Source organism: Pseudophryne corroboree, chromosome 1 (assembly GCF_028390025.1).
Source record: "Pseudophryne corroboree isolate aPseCor3 chromosome 1, aPseCor3.hap2, whole genome shotgun sequence".
NCBI lineage: Eukaryota > Metazoa > Chordata > Amphibia > Anura > Myobatrachidae > Pseudophryne > Pseudophryne corroboree.
The window spans coordinates 41,753,413-41,775,752 of NC_086444.1; the positions used below are offsets into that span (position 1 = coordinate 41,753,413).

General features: G+C 50.1%; 1 protein-coding gene across 3 annotated transcripts in view; it reads right to left on the minus strand.

Annotated features, from left to right (window-relative positions):
* Positions 1-22,340, minus strand: part of HDHD2 (haloacid dehalogenase like hydrolase domain containing 2) — a 76,653-nt gene that overhangs the window by 3,703 nt on the left and 50,610 nt on the right. For 2 of the 3 annotated variants that reach the window (XM_063958643.1, XM_063958651.1), the window contains exon 6: positions 14,880-14,943. The exons of the other annotated variant lie outside the window; for it this stretch is intronic. In XM_063958643.1, coding sequence (XP_063814713.1) covers positions 14,880-14,943 — 64 coding nt within the window. The remainder of the gene's footprint in view (positions 1-14,879; positions 14,944-22,340) is intronic. 3 annotated transcript variants of the gene reach the window in all.

Genomic DNA, 22,340 nt, shown 5'->3' on the forward strand with positions numbered 1-22,340 from the left:
AGCACTCTGCAGCCACCACAGGAGAGACACCCTTGTCCGTGGCGACAGGGTTATCCGCTGATGCATCTGAAGATGCGATCCGGACCATTTGTCCAGCAGGTCCCACTGGAAAGTTCTTGCGTGGAATCTGCCGAATGGAATTGCTTCGTAAGAAGCCACCATTTTCCCCAGGACCCTTGTGCATTGAAGCACCGATACTTGACCTGGTTTTAGGAGGTTTCTGACTAGATCGGATAACTCCCTGGCTTTCTCCTCTGGAAGAAATACCTTTTTCTGGTCTGTGTCCAGAATCATCCCTAGGAACAGAAGACGTGTCGTCGGGATCAGCTGTGATTTTGGAATATTGAGAATCCAACCGTGCTGTCGTAACACTTCTTGAGATAGTGCTACCCCGACTACCAACTGTTCCTTGGATCTCGCCCTTATCAGGAGATCGTCCAAGTACGGGATAATTAAAACTCCCTTTCTTCGAAGGAGTATCATCATTTCGGCCATTACCTTGGTAAAGACCCGCGGTGCCGTGGATAACCCAAACGGCAGCGTCTGGAACTGATAGTGGCAGTCCTGTACCACAAACCTGAGGTACCCTTGGTGAGAAGGGTAAATGGGGACATGTAGGTAAGCATCCTTGATGTCCAGCGACACCATATAATCCCCTTCCTCCAGGCTCGAGATAACCGCTCTCAGTGATTCCATCTTGAATTTGAACTTCTTTATGTAAGTGTTCAATGACTTCAGATTTAAAATGGGTCTCACCGAGCCGTCCGGCTTCGGTACCACAAACATTGTGGAATAATACCCCTTTCCTTGTTGCAGGAGGGGTACCTTGGTTATCACCTGCTGGGAATACAGCTTGTGAATAGCCTCTAACACCGCCTCCCTGTCGGAGGGAGTTGTCGGTAAGGCAGATTTTAGGAAACGGCGGGGAGGAGACGTCTCGAATTCCAACTTGTACCCCTGAGATACTACCTGAAGGATCCAGGGATCCACCTGTGAGCGAGCCCACTGTGTGCTGAAATTCTTGAGACGGGCCCCCACCGTACCTGAGTCCGCCTGTAGAGCCCCAGCGTCATGCTGAGGACTTGGCGGAAGCGGGGGAGGACTTCTGTTCCTGAGAACTGGCTGTTTGCTGCAGCTTTTTTCCTCTACCTTTGCCACGTGGCAGAAAGGAGGAGCCTTTCGCCCGCTTGCCCTTATGGGGCCGAAAGGACTGTGTATGATAATACGGCGTCTTCTTGTGCTGTGAGGTAACCTGGGGTAAAAACGTGGATTTCCCAGCAGTTGCCGTGGAAACCAGGTCCGACAGACATACCCCAAATAACTCCTCCCCTTTATAAGGCAATACTTCCATATGCCTTTTTGAATCGGCATCACCTGACCACTGCCGAGTCCATAACCCTCTCCTGGCGGAAATGGACATAGCACTTACTCTTGATGCCAGCCGGCAAATATCCCTCTGTGCATCACGCATGTATAAAAAAGCATCCTTTAAATGCTCTAAAGTCAGTAATATACTGTCCCTATCCAGGCTATCAATATTTTCTGTCAGGGAATCTGACCATGCCACCCCAGCACTGCACATCCAGGCTGAGGCGATCGCTGGTCGCAGTATAACACCAGTGTGTGTGTATATACACTTTAGGATAGTCTCCTGCTTTCTGTCAGCAGGTTCCTTAAGGGCGGCCGTATCCGGAGACGGTAGTGCCACCTGTTTGGACAAGCGTGTTAGCGCCTTATCCACCCTAGGGGGTGTTTCCCAACGTGCCCTATCCTCTGGCGGGAATGGGTACGCTGCCAATAACCTCTTAGGAATTATCAGTTTTTTATCGGGAGAAATCCACGCTTCATCACACACTTCATTTAACTCCTCAGATGCAGGAAAAAATAAGAATTTACTTACCGATAATTCTATTTCTCATAGTCCGTAGTGGATGCTGGGGACTCCGTAAGGACCATGGGGAATAGCGGCTCCGCAGGAGACTGGGCACATCTAAAGAAAGCTTTAGGACTATCTGGTGTGCACTGGCTCCTCCCCCTATGACCCTCCTCCAAGCCTCAGTTAGGATACTGTGCCCGGACGAGCGTACACAATAAGGAAGCATTTTGAATCCCGGGTAAGACTCATACCAGCCACACCAATCACACCGTATAACCTGTGATCTGAACCCAGTTAACAGCATGATAACAGAGGAGCCTCTGAAAGATGGCTCACAAGAATAATAACCCGATTTTTGTAACAATAACTATGTACAAGTATTGCAGACAATCCGCACTTGGGATGGGCGCCCTGCATCCACTACGGACTATGAGAAATAGAATTATCGGTAAGTAAATTCTTATTTTCTCTAACGTCCTAAGTGGATGCTGGGGACTCCGTAAGGACCATGGGGATTATACCAAAGCTCCCAAACGGGCGGGAGAGTGCGGATGACTCTGCAGCACCAAATGAGAGAACTCCAGGTCCTCCTCAGCCAGGATATCAATTTTGTAGAATTTTACAAACGTATTTGCTCCTGACCAAGTAGCTGCTCGGCAAAGTTGTAAAGCCGAGACCCCTCGGGCAGCCGCCCAAGATGAGCCCACCTTCCTTGTGGAGTGGGCATTTACAGATTTTTGGCTGTGGCAGGCCTGCCACAGAATGTGCAAGCTGAATAGTACTACAAATCCAACGAGCAATAGTCTGCTTAGAAGCAGGAGCACCCAGCTTGTTGGGTGCACACAGGATAAACAGCGAGTCAGATTTCCTGACTCCAGCCGTCCTGGAAACATATATTTTCAGGGCACTGACAACGTCTAGCAACTTGGAGGCCTCCAAGTCCCTAGTAGCCGCAGGCACCACCAATAGGTTGGTTCAGGTGAGACGCTGAAACCACCTTGGGGAGAAACTGAGGACGAGTCCTCAATTCCGCCCTGTCCGAATGGAAAATCAGATAAGGGCTTTTTCAGGATAAAGCCGCCAATTCTGACACGCGCCTGGCCCAGGCCAGGGCCAACAGCATGACCACTTTCCATGTGAGATATTTTAACTCCACAGATTTAAGTGGTTCAAACCAATGTGACTTTTGGAACCCAAAACTACATTGAGATCCCAAAGTGCCACTGGAGGCACAGAAGGAGGCTGTATATGCAGTACCCCTTTTACAAACGTCTGAACTTCAGGGACTGAAGCTAGTTCTTTTTGGAAGAAAATTGACAGGGCCGAAATTTGAACCTTAATGGACCCCAATTTCAGGCCCATAGACACTCCTGTTTGCAGGAAATGTAGGAATCGACCCAGTTGAATTTCCTCCGTCGGGCCTTACTGGCCTCGCACCACGCAACATATTTTCGCCAATTGCGGTGATAATGTTTTTGCGGTTACATCCTTCCTGGCTTTGATCAGGATAGGGATGACTTCATCCGGAATGCCTTTTTCTCTGACGTCCTAGTGGATGCTGGGACTCCGTCAGGACCATGGGGATTAGCGGCTCCGCAGGAGACAGGGCACAAAAATAAAAGCTTTAGGACTAGGTGGTGTGCACTGGCTCCTCCCCCTATGACCCTCCTCCAAGCCTCAGTTAGGTTTTTGTGCCCGTCCGAGCAGGGTGCAATCTAGGTGGCTCTCCTAAAGAGCTGCTTAGAAAAAGTTATTAGGTTTTTTATTTTCAGTGAGTCCTGCTGGCAACAGGCTCACTGCAACGAGGGACTTAGGGGAGAAGAAGTGAACTCACCTGCGTGCAGGATGGATTGGCTTCTTAGGCTACTGGACACCATTAGCTCCAGAGGGATCGAACACAGGCCCAGCCATGGAGTCCGGTCCCGGAGCCGCGCTGCCGACCCCCTTGCAGATGCCGAAAAGTGAAGAGGTCCAGAAACCGGCGGCAGAAGACTTTTCAGTCTTCATGAGGTAGCGCACAGCACTGCAGCTGTGCGCCATTGTTGTCAGCACACTTCACACCAGCGGTCACTGAGGGTGCAGGGCGCTGGGAGGGGGCGCCCTGGGCAGCAATGATAATACCTTGTTCTGGCTAACCCCTGCCAGGTCTCACAAACACCGGGAGAAGAGCCCGCCGAAATAGGGGGCGGGGCCTATCTCCTCAGCACACAGCGCCATTTTCCTGCACAGCTCCGCTGCGAGGAAGGCTCCCAGGACTCTCCCCTGCACTGCACTACAGAAACAGGGTAAAAAAACAGAGAGGAGGGGCACTTTTTTGGCGATATTGATATATTAAGCTGCTATAAGGGAGACAACACTTCTGTAGGGTTGTTCCTATATATTTATAGCGCTTGGGTGTGTGCTGGCAAACTCTCCCTCTGTCTCCCCAAAGGGCTAGTGGGGTCCTGTCTTCGATAAGAGCAGTCCATGTGTGTCTGCTGTGTGTCGGTACGTGTGTGTCGACATGTATGAGGACGATGTTGGTGTGGAGGCGGAGCAATTGCCGGTAATGGTGATGTCACCCCCTAGGGAGTCGACACCAGAATGGATGGCTTTGTTTATGGAATTACGTGATAATGTCAGCACGTTACAAAAATCAGTTGACGACATGAGACGGCCGGCAAACCAGTTAGTACCTGTCCAGGCGTCTCAGACACCGTCAGGGGCTGTAAAACGCCCTTTACCTCAGTCGGTCGACACAGACCCAGACACGGACACCGAATCTAGTGTCGACGGTGAAGAAACAAACGTATTTTCCAGTAGGGCCACACGTTATATGATCACGGCAATGAAGGAGGCTTTGCATATCTCTGATACTGCAAGTACCACAAAAAGGGGTATTATGTGGGGTCTGAAAAAACTACCTGTAGTTTTTCCTGAATCAGAGGAATTGAATGAAGTGTGTGATGGAGCGTGGGTTAACCCCGATAGAAAACTGCTAATTCCAAAGAAGTTATTGGCATTATATCCTTTCCCGCCAGAGGTTAGGGCGCGCTGGGAAACACCCCCTAGGGTGGATAAGGCACTCACACGCTTATCAAAACAAGTGGCGTTACCGTCTCCTGAAACGGCCGCCCTCAAGGATCCAGCTGATAGGAGGCTGGAAACTACCCTGAAAAGTATATACACTCATACTGGTGTTATACTGCGACCAGCCATCGCCTCAGCATGGATGTGCAGTGCTGGGGTGGTTTGGTCGGATTCCCTGACTGAAAATATTGATACCCTGGATAGGGACAGTATTTTATTGACTATAGAGCAATTAAAGGATGCTTTTCTTTATATGCGAGATGCTCAGAGGGATATTTGCACTCTGGCATCGAGAGTAAGTGCGATGTCCATATCTGCCAGAAGAAGTTTATGGACGCGACAGTGGTCAGGTGATGCGGATTCCAAACGGCATATGGAAGTATTGCCGTATAAAGGGGAGGAATTATTTGGGGTCGGTCTATCGGATTTGGTGGCCACGGCAACAGCCGGGAAATCCACCTTTTTACCTCAGGTCCCCTCCCAACAGAAAAAGACACCGTCTTTTCAGCCGCAGTCCTTTCGTTCCTATAAGAACAAGCGGGCAAAAGGACAGTCATATCTGCCCCGAGGCAAAGGAAAGGGTAAGAGAGTGCACCAAGCAGCTCCCTCCCAGGAGCAGAAGCCCTCCCCGGCTTCTGCAAAGCCCTCAGCATGACGTTGGGGCTTTACAAGCGGACTCAGGGGCGGTGGGGGGTCGACTCAAGAATTTCAGCGCACAGTGGGCTCACTCACAGGTGGACCCCTGGATCCTGCAGGTAGTATCTCAGGGTTACAGGTTGGAATTCGAGAAGTCTCCCCCTCGCCGGTTCCTAAAGTCTGCTCTGCCAACGTCTCCCTCAGACAGGGCGACGGTATTGGAAGCCATTCACAAGCTGTATTCTCAGCAGGTGATAGTCAAGGTACCCCTCCTACAACAGGGAAAGGGGTATTATTCCACACTATTTGTGGTACCGAAGCCGGACGGCTCGGTAAGACCTATTCTAAATCTGAAATCTTTGAACCTGTACATACAAAAATTCAAGTTCAAGATGGAGTCACTCAGAGCAGTGATAGCGAATCTGGAAGAAGGGGACTTTATGGTGTCCCTGGACATCAAGGATGCTTACCTGCATGTCCCAATTTGCCCTTCACATCAAGGGTACCTCAGGTTCGTGGTGCAAAACTGTCATTATCAGTTTCAGACGCTGCCGTTTGGATTGTCCACGGCACCTCGGGTCTTTACCAAGGTAATGGCCGAAATGATGTTTCTTCTGCGAAGAAAAGGCGTATTAATTATCCCTTACTTGGACGATCTCCTGATAAGGGCAAGGTCCAGAGAACAGCTGGAGGACGCAGTAGCACTAACCCAAGTAGTGCTACAACAGCACGGGTGGATTCTGAATTTTCCAAAATCTCAATTGACCCCGACGACACGTCTGCTGTTCCTGGGAATGATTCTGGACACGGTTCAGAAAAAGGTGTTTCTTCCGGAGGAGAAAGCCAGGGAGTTATCCGAACTTGTCAGGAACCTCCTAAAACCAGGAAAAGTGTCTGTGCATCAATGCACAAGAGTCCTGGGAAAAATGGTGGCTTCTTACGAAGCGATTCCATTCGGCAGATTCCACGCACGAACTTTTCAGTGGGATCTGCTGGACAAATGGTCCGGATCGCATCTGCAGATGCATCAGCGGATAACTTTGTCTCCACGGACAAGGGTGTCTCTTCTGTGGTGGTTGCAGAGTGCTCATCTGTTAGAGGGCCGCAGATTCGGCATACAGGACTGGGTCCTGGTGACCACGGATGCCAGTCTGAGAGGCTGGGGAGCGGTCACACAGGGAAGAAACTTCCAGGGAGTGTGGTCAAGCCTGGAGATGTCTCTTCACATAAATATACTGGAGCTAAGAGCGATTTACAATGCTCTAAGCCTGGCAAAACCCCTGCTTCAGGGTCAGCCGGTGTTGATCCAGTCGGACAACATCACGGCAGTCGCCCACGTAAACAGACAGGGCGGCACAAGAAGCAGGAGGGCAATGGCAGAAGCTGCAAGGATTCTTCGCTGGGCGGAAGATCATGTGATAGCACTGTCAGCAGTGTTCATTCCGGGAGTGGACAACTGGGAAGCGGACTTCCTCAGCAGACACGATCTACACCCGGGAGAGTGGGGACTTCATCCAGAAGTCTTCCACATGATTGTGAACCGTTGGGAAAAACCAAAAGGTGGATATGATGGCGTCCCGCCTCAACAAAAAACTGGACAGGTATTGCGCCAGGTCCAGAGACCCTCAGGCAATAGCTGTGGACGCTCTGGTAACACCGTGGGTGTTCCAGTCAGTGTATGTGTTTCCTCCTCTGCCTCTCATACCAAAAGTACTGAGAATTATACGGCAAAGGGGAGTAAGAACGATACTCGTGGCTCCGGATTGGCCAAGAAGAACTTGGTACCCGGAACTTCAGGAGATGCTCACGGAAGATCCGTGGCCTCTACCTCTAAGACGGGACCTGCTTCAGCAGGGACCGTGTCTATTCCAAGACTTACCGCGGCTGCGTTTGACGGCATGGCGGTTGAACGCCGAATTCTAAGGGAAAAAGGCATTCCGGAAGAGGTCATCCCTACCCTGGTAAAAGCCAGGAAGGAGGTGACTGCACAACATTATCACCGCATTTGGAGAAAATATGTTGCGTGGTGTGAGGCCAGGAAGGCCCCGACGGAGGAATTTCAACTGGGTCGATTCCTACATTTCCTGCAAACAGGATTGTCTATGGGCCTCAAATTAGGGTCCATTAAGGTTCAAATTTCGGCCCTGTCGATTTTCTTCCAGAAAGAATTGGCTTCAGTTCCTGAAGTCCAGACTTTTGTAAAAGGAGTACTACATATACAGCCCCCGGTTGTGCCCCCAGTGGCTCCGTGGGATCTTAATGTAGTTTTGGATTTTCTCAAATCCCATTGGTTTGAGCCACTCAAATCGGTGGATTTGAAATATCTTACATGGAAAGTAACCATGCTACTGGCCCTGGCTTCAGCCAGGAGAGTGTCAGAATTGGCGGCTTTATCGTATAAAAGCCCATATCTGATTTTCCATTCGGACAGGGCAGAACTGCGGACGCGTCCTCAGTTTCTGCCTAAGGTGGTTTCAGCGTTTCACCTGAACCAGCCTATTGTGGTGCCTGCGGCTACTAGCGATTTGGAGGATTCCAAGTTGCTGGACGTTGTCAGGGCATTGAAAATATATATTTCAAGGACGGCTGGAGTCAGAAAATCTGACTCGCTGTTTATACTGTATGCACCCAACAAGCTGGGTGCTCCTGCTTCTAAGCAGACGATTGCTCGTTGGATTTGTAGCACAATTCAACTTGCACATTCTGTGGCAGGCCTGCCACAGCCTGAATCTATCAAGGCCCATTCCACAAGGAAGGTGGGCTCATCTTGGGCGGCTGCCCGAGGGGTCTCGGCATTACAACTCTGCCGAGCAGCTACGTGGTCGGGGGAGAACACGTTTGTAAAATTCTACAAATTTGATACCCTGGCTAAAGAGGACCTGGAGTTCTCTCATTCGGTGCTGCAGAGTCATCCGCACTCTCCCGCCCGTTTGGGAGCTTTGGTATAATCCCCATGGTCCTGACGGAGTCCCAGCATCCACTAGGACGTCAGAGAAAATAAGATTTTACTTACCGATAAATCTATTTCTCGTAGTCCGTAGTGGATGCTGGGCGCCCATCCCAAGTGCGGATTGTCTGCAATACTTGTACATAGTTATTGTTACAAAAAAATCGGGTTGTTATTGTTGTGAGCCGTCTGTTCAGAGGCTCCTACGTTTGTCATACTGTTAACTGGGTTCAGATCACAGGTTGTACGGTGTGATTGGTGTGGCTGGTATGAGTCTTACCCGGGATTCAAAATCCTTCCTTATTGTGTACGCTCGTCCGGGCACAGTATCCTAACTGAGGCTTGGAGGAGGGTCATAGGGGGAGGAGCCAGTGCACACCACCTAGTCCTAAAGCTTTTATTTTTGTGCCCTGTCTCCTGCGGAGCCGCTAATCCCCATGGTCCTGACGGAGTCCCAGCATCCACTACGGACTACGAGAAATAGATTTATCGGTAAGTAAAATCTTATTTTTCCTTCAGGATCCGGCGTTCAACCGCCATGCCGTCAAACGCAGCCGCGGTAAGTCTTGGAACAGACAGGGTCCTTGCTGGAGCAGGTCCCTTCTTAGAGGTAGAGGCCACGGATCCTCCGTGAGCATCTCTTGAAGTTCCGGTTACCAAGTCCTTCTTGGCCAATCCGGAACCACGAATATAGTGCTTACTCCTCTCCATCTTATCAATCTCAGTACCTTGGGTATGAGAGGCAGAGGAGGGAACACATACCCTGACTGGTACACCCACGGTGTTACCAGAGCGTCTACAGCTTATTGCCTGAGGGTCCCTGGACCTGGCGCAATACCTGTCGAGTTTTTAATCATGTGGAAGACTTCTGGGTGAAGTCCCCACTCTCCCGGGTGGAGGTCGTGCTGAGGAAGTCTGCTTCCCAGTTGTCCACTCCCGGAATGAATACTGCTGACAGTGCTATCACATGATTTTCCGCCCAGCGAAGAATCCTTGCAGCTTCTGCCATTGCCCTCCTGCTTCTTGTGCCACCCTGTCTGTTTACGTGGGTGACTGCCGTGATGTTGTCCGACTGGATCAACACCGGCTGACCTTGAAGCAGAGGTCTTGCTAAGCTTAGAGCATTGTAAATGTCCCTTAGCTTCAGGATATTTATGTGAAGTGATGTCTCCAGGCTTGACCATAAGCCCTGGATATTCCTTCCCTGTGTGACTGCTCCCCAGCCTCGCAGGCTGGCATCCGTGGTCACCAGGACCCAGTCCTGAATGCCTAATCTGCGGCCCTCTAGAAGATGAGCACTCTGCAACCACCACAGGAGGGACACCCTTGTCCTTGGTGACAGGGTTATCCGCTGATGCATCTGAAGATGCGATCCGGACCATTTGTCCAGCAGGTCCCACTGGAAAGTTCTTGCGTGGAATCTGCCGAATGGGATTGCTTCGTAGGAAGCCACCATTTTACCCAGAACCCTTGTGCATTGATGCACTGAGACTTGGCTCGGTTTTAGGAGGTTCCTGACTAGCTCGGATAACTCCCTGGCTTTCTCCTCCGGGAGAAACACCTTTTTCTGGACTGTGTCCAGGATCATCCCTAGGAACAGAAGACACGTCGTCGGAACCAGGTGCGATTTTGGAATATTGAGAATCCAATCGTGCTGCCGCAACACTACCTGAGATAGTGCTACACCGACCTCCAACTGTTCCCTGGATCTTACCCTTATCAGGGAATTGTCCAAGGAAGGGATAACTAAAATTCACTTCCTTCGAAGGAATATCATCATTTCGGCCATTACCTTGGTAAAGACCCGGGGTGCCGTGTACCATCCATACGGCAGCGTCTGAACTGATAGTGACCATAAACCTGAGGTACCCTTGGTGAGAAGGGTAAATTTTGACATGAAGGTAAGCATCCTTGATGTCCCGAGACATCATGTAGTCCCCTTCTTCCAGGTTCGCAATCACTGCTCTGAGTGACTCAATCTTGAATTTGAACCTCTGTACGTAAGTGTTCAAAGATTTTAGGTTTAGAATCGGTCTCACCGAGCCGTCCGGCTTCGGTACCACAACAGTGTGGAATAATACCCCGTTCCCTGTTGCAGGAGGGGTATCTTGATTATCACCTGCTGGGAATACAGCTTGTGAATGGCTTCCAAAACTGTCTCCCTGTCAGAAGGAGACATCGGTAAAGCCGACTTTAGGAAACGGCGAGGGGGAGACGTCTCGAATTCTAATTTGTACCCCTGAGATATCACCTGAAGGATCCAGGGGTCTACTTGCGAGTGAGCCCACTGCGCGCTGAAATTCATTGAGACGGGCCCCCCACCGTGCCTGATTCTGCTTGTAAAGCCCCAGCGTATACTGAGGGCTTGGCAGAGGCTGGAGAGGGTTTCTGTTCCTGGGAACTGGCTGATTTCTGCAGCCTTTTTCCTCTCCCTCTGTCACGGGGCAGAAATGAGGAACCTTTTGCCCGCTTGTCCACGAAAAGACTGCGCCTGATAATACGGCGTCTTCTCATGTTGAGAGGCGACCTGGGGTACAAACGTGGAATTCCCAGCTGTTGCCGTGGCCACCAGGTCTGAAAGACCGACCCCAAATAACTCCTCCCTTAATAAAGCAATACTTCCAAATGCCGTTTGGAATACGCATCACCTGACCACTGACGTGTCCATAACCCTCTACTGGTAGAAATGGACAACGCGCTTAGACTTGATGCCAGTCGGCAAATATTCCGCTGTGCATCACGCATATATAAAAATGCATCTTTTAAATGCTCTATAGGCAAAAATATACTGTCCCTATCTGGGGTATCAATATTTTCAGTCAGGGAATCCGACCACGCCAACCCAGCACTGCACATCCAGGCTGAGGCGATTGCTGGTCGCAGTATAACACCAGTATGTGTGTAAATACCTTTTAGGATACCCCCCTGCTTTCTATCAGCAGGATCCTTAAGGGCGGCCATCTCAGGCGAAGGTAGAGCCCTTACAAGCGTGTGAGCGCTTTATCCCCCCTAGGGGGTGTTTCCCAACGCACCCTAACCTCTGGCGGGAAAGGATATAATGCCAATAACATTTTAGAAATTATCCGTTGTTATCGGGGGAAACCCACGCATCATCACACACCTCATTTAATTTCTCAGATTCAGGAAAACTACAGGTAGTTTTTCCTCACCGAACATAATACCCCTTTTTTTGGTGGTACTCGTATTATCAGAAATGTGTAAAACATTTTTCATTGCCTCAATCATGTAACGTGTGGCCCTACTGGAAGTCACATTCGTCTCTTCACCGTCGACACTGGAGTCAGTATCCGTGTCGGCGTCTATATCTGCCATCTGAGGTAACGGGCGCTTTAGAGCCCCTGACGGCCTATGAGACGTCTGGACAGGCACAAGCTGAGTAGCCGGCTGTCTCATGTCAACCACTGTCTTTTATACAGAGCTGACACTGTCACGTAATTCCTTCCAACAGTTCATCCACTCAGGTGTCGACCCCCTAGGGGGTGACATCACTATTACAGGCAATCTGCTCCGTCTCCACATCATTTTTCTCCTCATACATGTCGACACAAAAGTACCGACATACAGCACACACACAGGGAATGCTCTGATAGAGGAAAGGACCCCACTAGCCCTTTGGGGAGACAGAGGGAGAGTTTGCCAGCACACACCAGAGCGCTATATATATACAGGGATAACCTTATATAAGTGTTTTTCCCCTTATAGCTGCTGTATAGTTAATACTGCGCCCAATTAGTGCCCCCCTCTCTTTTTTTAACCCTTTCTGTAGTGTAGTGACTGCAGGGGAGAGACAGGGAGCTTCCCTCCAACGGAGCTGTGAGGGAAAATGGCGCCAGTGTGCTGAGGAGATAGGCTCCGCCCCTTTTTCGCGGACTTTTCTCCTGCTTTTTTATGGATTCTGGCAGGGGTTAAATGCATCCATATAGCCCAGGAGCTATATGTGATGCATTTTTTTTGCCATCCAAGGTGTTTTTATTGCGTCTCAGGGCGCCCCCCCCCCAGCGCCCTGCACCCTCAGTGACCGAAGTGTGAAGTGTGCTGAGAGCAATGGCGCACAGCTGCAGTGCTGTGCGCTACCTTGTTGAAGACAGGACGTCTTCTGCCGCCTATTTTCCGGACCTCTTCTGCCTCTGTAAGGGGGCCGGCGGCGCGGCTCTGGGACCCATCCAAGCTGGGCCTGTGATCGTCCCTCTGGAGCTAATGTCCAGTAGCCTAAGAAGCCCAATCCACTCTGCACGCAGGTGAGTTCGCTTCTTCTCCCCTTAGTCCCTCGATGCAGTGAGCCTGTTGCCAGCAGGTCTCACTGAAAATAAAAAACCTAATCTAAAACTTTCACTAAGAAGCTCAGGAGAGCCCCTAGTGTGCACCCTTCTCGTTCGGGCACAGAGATCTAACTGAGGCTTGGAGGAGGGTCATAGGGGGAGGAGCCAGTGCACACCAGATAGTCCTAAAGCTTTCTTTAGATGTGCCCAGTCTCCTGCGGAGCCGCTATTCCCCATGGTCCTTACGGAGTCCCCAGCATCCACTTAGGACGTTAGAGAAACTACAGGTAGTTTTTTCTCACCAAACATAATACCCTTTTTTGTGGTATCTGTGGTATTATCAGAAATGTGTAAAACATTTTTCATTGCCTCAATCATGTAACGTGTGGCCCTACTGGAATTTACATTTGTCTCCTCGTCGTCGACACTGGAGTCGGTATCCGTGTCAACGTCTGTATCTGCCATCTGAGGTAGCGGGCGTTTTAGAGCCCCTGATGGCCTCTGAGACGCCTGGACAGGCACAAGCTGAGAAGCCGGCTGTCCCATGTCGTCAAACTTCTTATGTAAAGAGTTGACACTTTCACGTAATTCCTTCCATAAGCCCATCCACTCAGGTGTCGACCCCGCAGGGGGTGACAACACATCTACAGGCAATTGCTCCGCCTCCACATCATTTTCCTCTTCATACATGTCGACACAGCCGTACCGACACACAGCACACACACCGGGAATGCTCTGATAGAGGACAGGACCCCACCTAGCCCTTTGGAGAGACAGAGGGAGAGTATGCCAGCACACACCAGAGCGCTATATATATATACAGGGATATCACTATATAGAGTGTTTTCCCCTATAGCTGCTGTTATAATTAATACTGCGCCTAAATAGTGCCCCCCCTCTCTTTTTTACCCTTTTCTGTAGTGCAGGACTGCAGGGGAGAGTCAGGGAGACGTCCTTCCAGCGGAGCTGTAAGGGAAAATGGCGCCAGTGTGCTGAGGGAGATAGCTCCGCCCCCTTCTCGGCGGACTTTTCTCCCGCTTTTATGGAAAATCTGGCAGGGGTTAATGTACACCCATATAGCCCTGGGGACTATATGTGATGTATTTTTGCCAGCCAAGGTGTTAATATTGCTGCTCAGGGCGCCCCCCCCCAGCGCCCTGCACCCGTCAGTGACCGCAGTGTGAGGTGCATGAGGAGCAATGGCGCACAGCTGCAGTGCTGTGCGCTACCTTGATGAAGACTGATGTCTTCTGCCGCCGATTTTCTGGACCACTTCTTGCTTCTGGCTCTGTAAGGGGACCGGCGGCGCGGTTCTGGGACCGGACTCCGAGGCTGGGCCTGTGTTCGATCCCTCTGGAGCTAATGGTGTCCAGTAGCCTAAGAAGCCCAAGCTGGCTGCAAGCAGGCAGGTTCGCTTCTTCTCCCCTTAGTCCCTCGTAGCAGTGAGCCTGTTGCCAGCAGGTCTCACTGAAAATAAAAAACCTAAACTAACTTTCTTTCTAAGAAGCTCAGGAGAGCCCCCTAGTTTGCACCCAGCTCGGCCGGGCACAAAAATCTAACTGAGGCTTGGAGGAGGGTCATAGGGGGAGGAGCCAGTGCACACCAGGTAGTCCTAAAGCTTTCTATTTGTGCCCAGTCTCCTGCGGAGCCGCTATTCCCCATGGTCCTTACGGAGTCCCCAGCATCCACTAGGACGTCAGAGAAATTATCATACACAAGGGTCATGTATGTGCCTCACTTTGGTCATTCTACCATTTTCAGAAGCATCAGTAGGGCTTATTCTGAGGGGCGGTGGCTCATGTTATCATGCATGGACTGACTACAGCAACCTTCCACCAATGAACATACACAGGGCCTAGATTCACAACAAGGTGCAAATGAGCCACCCAATCAGATGTCATTTTACATTTCGTAAAATGAATGCCGACAAGCTCACTGGCTTTGGTGGGCTGATTGGTCGCTGTGAGTTACAGCGCATGTCTGGTTGGTCGCCGTGGGCTACAGCGGAGTTTTTAATGCAGTCAGTAGTAGTGTGATGATGGATTTATAATGCAATTAGATTGATACGCACCAGTCTTTACTAGTATCCCCAACATGCCAGTGTTCTGCGCCCCTCCAACGTCATCGCGGCAGTCCTGAGACGGAGAAAGAACAGCTGCTTTCACTTCATATACTCTAACAGACCTAACGTGGCAGCCATTTTGTTGGCCCAATGTTTATATGAGTGTAGCCAATCATTCCCTGGGAGCTAGTGAGATCATTCATACTGTGCCTAGTGTCAGGGAGTAACTCACAAGATGGCTGCTTCCGCAGTCCACAGGTAACCATAACACTTTAATAACAGGACTACTGATGTTCTGTGATCAATCTTATATGACTTGATCAGCATCATTTAGGTGTAACTAAATTGTTTAATTAGTATTTCTGCTGAATACCTGGGAAAATGGCTGATTGGGCTGATGTTCTTACCACACTACAAGTGGAGATGACGTAAGGTAACACAGCGCTGGGTTTTATATTTGTTTTTAAATGGGGCAAAACTGCTGGACTCCAGGGGTATAGGTAATTAGCGGGGGAACTGGAATTCTCCTTTCATTACAGCAGATGTTCCCAAACTCAGTGCTCAAGGAGCAATAATGGTCCAGGTTTCAAGTATATCCATGCTTGGCCACAGGTGACTTAATTAGTACCTCAGACAATATGATTTAACCCATCTATGCTGAGCCATGGATATACTTAAAACCTGGACTGTTAGTGCTCCTTGAGGACGGAGTTTGGGAACCACTGCATTAAATTATGTAATGATGCCCGGTCTTTCTTCACATTAACCCTTGATTGTTTAACTCACACAAAAATACATTCTGCGAGCCTTTCAGTGGCCTTCCCCTGTCGTCACTTTCACAGAGTCACAGGACACTCCATTCAATAGGTCACACATAAGCCTTCTATGCATGAATGTAGCTACCAGGTATGCCCACAAGAGGTCACTACAGCATCAGAGTCTCAGGTGTCTTTTCTTTTAAAGTCCTGATGGCTGAACTACTTTACCTGTGTTTCCCAAATCCGGTCCTCCCCTTCTCCAACAGTTCATGTTTTGAGGATTTACGTTTGTGGAAACAGGTAGGATAATTAAAGTGCAGCTAGGAAAACTGAGGGGGAAATGTATCAAACATTGGAGAGAGATAAAGTGGACGGAGATAAAGTACCAGCCAATCCGCTCCTGCCATGTTACAGACTGTGCTTGAAAAATTGCAGTGGGGAGCAGATTGATTGGTACTTTATCTCTTTCAAATCTTTGATACATCCCCTTCCCCCGTAAAAAAATCACCTGTATGTATATTTAAAGAAATGTTGAAAACATGGTCTGCGAGCACTGTTTTGGGATACACTGTTCTGTAAAATGCCCAAAATACAATGAAGTTATATGCTGGAACCGAACAATAAAAAAAATAAGAATTTACTCACCGGTAATTCTATTTCTCGTAGTCCGTAGTAGATGCTGGGGACTCCGTAAGGACCATGGGGAATAGACGGGCTCCGCAGGAGACTGGGCACTCTAAGAAAGATTTAGGACTACCTGGTGTGCACTGGCTCCTCCCCCTAAGACCCTCCTTCAAGCCTCAGTTAGGATACTGTGCCCGGAAGAGCTGACACAATAAGGAAGGATTTTGAATCCCGGGTAAGACTCATACCAGCCACACCAATCACACCATATAACTCGTGATAGGAACCCCGGTTAACAGCATGATAACAGAGGAGCCTCTGAACAGATGGCTCGCAATAACAACCCGATTTGTGTAACAATAACTATTTACAAGTATTGCAGACAATCCGCACTTGGGATGGGCGCCCAGCATCCACTACGGACTACGAGAAATAGAATTACCGGTGAGTAAATTCTTATTTTCTCTAACGTCCTAGTGGATGCTGGGGACTCCGTAAGGACCATGGGGATTATACCAAAGCTCCCAAACGGGCGGGAGAGTGCGGATGACTCTGCAGCACCGAATGAGAGAACTCCAGGTCCTCCTCAGCCAGGGTATCAAATTTATAGAATTTTGCAAACGTGTTTGCCCCTGACCAAGTAGCAGCTCGGGCAGCCGCCCAAGATGAGCCCACCTTCCTTGTGGAATGGGCTTTTACAGATTTAGGCTGCGGTAGTCCTACCGCAGAATGCGCCAGCTGAATAGTGCTACAAATCCAGCGCGCGATAGTCTGCTTAGAAGCAGGTGCACCCAGCTTGTTGGGTGCACATAGAATAAACAGCGAGTCAGTCTTCCTGACTCCAGCCGTCCTGGAAACATAAATTTTCAGGGCCCTGACTACGTCCAGAAACTTGGAATCCTCCAAGTCCCTAGTAGCCACAGGCACCACAATAGGTTGGTTCAAGTGAAAAGCTGATACCACCTTCGGGAGAAACTGAGGACGAGTCCTCAACTCTGCCCTATCTATATGGAAAATCAGATAGGGGCTTTTACAGGACAAAGCCGCCAATTCTGACACACGTCTGGCCGAAGCCAGAGCCAACAACATAACCACTTTCCACGTGAGATATTTTAAATCCACAGTCTTAAGTGGCTCAAACCAATGTGATTTTAGAAACTCCAAGACCACATTGAGATCCCAAGGTGCCACTGGGGGCACAAAAGGAGGCTGAATATGCAGAACTCCCTTGACAAAAGTCTGAACTTCAGGCAGTGAAGCCAGTTCTTTCTGGAAGAAAATCGACAGGGCCGAGATCTGGACTTTAATGGACCCCAATTTGAGGCCCAAAGTCACCCCTGCTTGCAGGAAATGTAGGAATCGACCCAGTTGAAATTCCTCCGTTGGGGCCTTCTTGGCCTCACACCAAGCAACATACTTCCGCCAAATGCGGTGATAATGCTTTGCGGTGACATCCTTCCTGGCTTTGATCAGGGTAGGGATGACTTCCTCCGGAATGCCTTTTTCCTTTAGGATCCGGCGTTCAACCACCATGCCGTCAAACGCAGCCGCGGTAAGTATTGGAACAGACAGGGTCCCTGCTGCAGCAGGTCTTGTCTGAGCGGCAGAGGCCAAGGGTCCTCTGCAAGCATCTCTTGAAGTTCGGGTACCAAGCTCTTCTTGGCCACTCCGGAGCCACGAGAATAGTTCTCACTCCTCGCCTTCTTATTATTCTCAGTACCTTGGGTATGAGAGGCAGAGGAGGAAACACATAAACCGACTGGTACACCCACGGTGTCACTAGAGCGTCCACAGCGATCGCCTGAGGGTCCCTTGACCTGGCGCAATACCTTTTTAGCTTTTTTTTTTTTTTTTTGAGGCGGGACGCCATCATGTCCACCTGTGGTTTTTCCCAACGGTTTACCAGCATTCTGAAAACTTCTGGATGAAGTCCCCATTCTCCCGGGTGGAGGTCGTGCCTGCTGAGGAAGTCTGCTTCCCAGTTGTCCACTCCCGGAATGAATACTGCTGTCAGTGCTAACACATGATTCTCTGCCCATCGGAGAATCCTTGTGGCTTCTGCCATTGCCCTCCTGCTTCTTGTGCCGCCCTGTCTGTTTACATGGGCGACCGCCGTGATGTTGTCTGACTGGATCAGCACCGGCCGGTTCTGAAGCAGGGGTCTTGCTTGACTTAGGGCATTGTAAATGGCCCTTAGCTCCAGAATATTTATGTGAAGCGAAATCTCCTGATTTGACCACAGTCCTTGGAAATTTCTTCCCTGTTTGACTGCCCCCCAGCCCCGAAGGCTGGCATCCGTGGTCACCAGGACCCAGTCCTGTATTCCGAATCTGCGGCCCTCTAGTAGATGAGCCCTCTGCAGCCACCACAGCAGCGACACGCTGGTTCTTGCCGACAGGGTTATCCGCTGTTGCATCTGGAGATGGGACTCGGACCATTTGTCCAACAGGTCCCACTGGAAAGTCCTTGCGTGGAACCTTCCGAATGGAATTGCCTCGTACGAAGCTACCATTTTTCCCAGGACTCGTGTGCATTGATGTACCGACACCTGTCCCGGTTTGAGGATGTCTCTGACTAGAGATGACAACTCCTCGGCTTTTTCCACTGGAAGAAACACTCTTTTCTGGTCTGTGTCCAGAATCATTCCCAGGAACAGAAGACGTGTCGTCGGGACCAGCTGTGACTTTGGAATATTGAGAATCCAGCCGTGCTGTTGTAGCACTTCCCGAGAAAGTGCTACCCCCACTACCAACTGTTCCTTGGACCTCGCCTTTATCAGGAGATCGTCCAAGTACGGGATAATTGAAACTCCTTTCTTGCGAAGGAGTATCATCATTTTGGCCATTACCTTGGTAAAGACCCTCGGTGCCGTGGACAACCCAAACGGCAGCGTCTGGAACTGATAGTGACAGTCCTGTACCACAAATCTGAGGTACTCCTGGTGAGGAGGGTAAATGGGGACATGCAGGTACGCATCCTTGATGTCCAGGGAGACCATGTAATCCCCCTCTTCCAGGCTCGCAATAACCGCCCTGAGCGATTCCATCTTGAACTTGAACCTTTTGATATAAGTGTTCAAGGATTTTAAATTTAAGATGGGCCTCACCGAACCGTCCGGTTTCGGTACCACAAACATTGTGGAATAGTAACCCTTTCCTTGCTGAAGGAGGGGTACCTTGACAATCACTTGCTGTGAATACAGTTTTTGAATAGCCACCAACACTGCCTCCCTGGCAGAGGGAGTTGCCGGTAAGGCAGATTTTAGGAAACGGCGGGGGGAAAGACGTCTCGAATTCCAGCCTGTACCCCTGAAGTACTACTTGAAGGACCCAGGGATCCACCTGTGAGAGAGCCCACTGTGCGCTGAATTTTCTGAGACGGGCCCCCACCGTACCCGGGTCCGCCTGAGCAGCCCCAGCGTCATGCTGTGGACTTACCGGACGCAGGGGAGGACTTCTGCTCTTGGGAACTAGCTGTGTGTTGCAGCTTTTTTCCTCTACCTTTGCCTCTCGGCAGAAAGGATGAGCCTCTAGCCCTCTTGCTTTTCTGGGGCCGAAAGGACTGTACCTGATAATACGGTGCTTTCTTTTGCTGTGGGGCAGCCTGTGGCAAAAAGGTCGATTTCCCAGCAGTAGCTGTGGACACGAGGTCCGAAAGACCATCCCCAAACAGTTCCACCCCCTTATAGGGCAAAACCTCCATGTACCGCTTTGAGTCGGCATCGCCAGACCATTGCAGAGTCCATAACCCCCTTCTGGCGGCAATGGACATAGCGCTTATTCTTGATGCCAGCCGGCAAATATCCCTCTGTGCATCACGCATGTATAAGACTGCATCTTTTATATGCTCAATCGTCCGCAAAATATTGTCCCTATCCATGGTATCAATATTATCCGACAGGGAATCTGACCACGCAGCAGCAGCACTGCACATCCAAGCTGATGCAATCGCTGGTCGCAATATAATGCCCGTGTGTGTGTAAATAGCTTTTAGGGTAGCTTCCTGCTTTCTATCAGCAGGTTCCTTCAGGGTGGCCGTATCCGGAGACGGTAGTGCCACCTTCTTTGATAAGCGTGTCAGCGCCTTATCTACCCTAGGGGGTGTTTCCCAACGTGACCTATCCTCTAGCGGTAAGGGTACGCTGCCAATAACCGTTTTGAAATTATCAATTTCTTATCGGGGGAAGTCCACGCTTCCTCACACACCTCATTTAATTTTTCAGATGCAGGAAAAACTACAGGTAGTTTTTTCTCACCAAACATAATACCCTTTTTTGTGGTACCTGGGGTATTATCAGAAATGTGTAAAACATTTTTCATTGCCTCAATCATGTAACGGGTGGACCTATTGGAGGGTACACTAGTCTCATCATCGTCGACACTGGAGTCGGTATCCGTGTCGACGTCTGTATCTGTCACCTGAGGTAGCGGGCGTTTTAAGGCCCCTGATGACATTTGAGACGCTGGAACAGGCACAAGCTGTGTAACCGGCTGTCCTATGTCGTCAAACCTTTTGTGTAAGGAGTTGACACTTTCACGCAATTCCTTCCATAAGTCCAACCACACAGGTGTCGACCCCGCAGGGGGTGACATCACATTCACAGGCATTTGCTCCGCCTCCACATCATTTTCCTCCTCATACATGTCGACACAGCAGTACCGACACCCAGCACACACACAGGGAATGCTCTTACAGAGGACAGGACCCCACAAAGCCCTTTGGGGAGACAGAGGGAGAGTATGCCAGCACACATCAGAGCGCTATATATCACAGGGATATCACCTATAAAAACGTGTTTTTCCCTTATAGCTGCATATATATTTATACTGCGCCTAATTTGTGCCCCCCCTCTCTTTTTTACCCTTTTCTGTAGTGCAGGACTGCAGGGGAGAGCCAGGGAGCTTCCTTCCAGCGGAGCTGTGAGGGAAAAATAGCGCCAGTGTGCTGAGGGAGATGGCTCCGTCCCTTTTTCGGCGGGCTTTCTCCCGCTATTGTAAAAGTTCTGGCAGGGGTTAATAAACACCTATATAGCCCCTGGGGCTATATATGGTGCTAGTTTGCCAGCCAAGGTGTTAGTATTGCTGCTCAGGGCGCCCCCCCCCAGCGCCCTGCACCCATCAGTGACCGCAGTGTGTGGTGTGCATGAGGAGCAATGGCGCACAGCTGCAGTGCTGTGCGCTACCTTGGAGAAGACAGAAGTCTTCAGCCGCCGATTTTCCGGACCACCTTCTTGCTTCTGGCTCTGTAAGGGGGACGGCGGCGCGGCTCCGGGAACGGACGACGAGGTTGGGTCCTGTGTTCGATCCCTCTGGAGCTAATGGTGTCCAGTAGCCTAAGAAGCCCAAGCTACCACCACTTAGGTAGGTTCGCTTCTTCTCCCCTTAGTCCCTCGCTGCAGTGAGCCTGTTGCCAGCAGGTCTCACTGAAAATAAAAAACCTAACAAACACTTTCTTTCTAGGAGCTCAGGAGAGCCCCTAGTGTGCATCCAGCTCGGCCGGGCACAGAAATCTAACTGAGGCTTGGAGGAGGGTCATAGGGGGAGGAGCCAGTGCACACCAGGTAGTCCTAAATCTTTCTTAGAGTGCCCAGTCTCCTGCGGAGCCCGTCTATTTCCCATGGGCCTTACGGAGTCCCCAGCATCCACTAGGACGTTAGAGAAACAATAGTAATCAAACAACTAGTCTATGTATTGTATGCAGCAAATGGTCACTATATATAGCCTATCCTGTTTGTTGAAATGAGATAATGAGGAAAAGAAACCTTTGTTTTACTAGAAGGGCAATTAGTGGTGTTAAGCAGGCACTTGCCTAGAGCCGCACTGTACTGGGGGCAGCAACAGAAAACACGATAATTTTTTACCTTTTTTGCAGGTTGCTCAGTGGCAACTCCTTATTTATCCATGTTACACTGAGAAAGTCAGTAACTGTCTTTATAGTGAGAGAATTTGGGGTGAATAGGGCAGTACAAACTGTAAGCACGTCCCAGGCAGCCCCTCAGTGCCGGGTGCCTCTAACGGAGCCACCATCAGGGGTAGACTGCCGGGACTGGAGTCCTGGGCCGGGGCAGAGAAGGAGGCCCGTCCTTGGC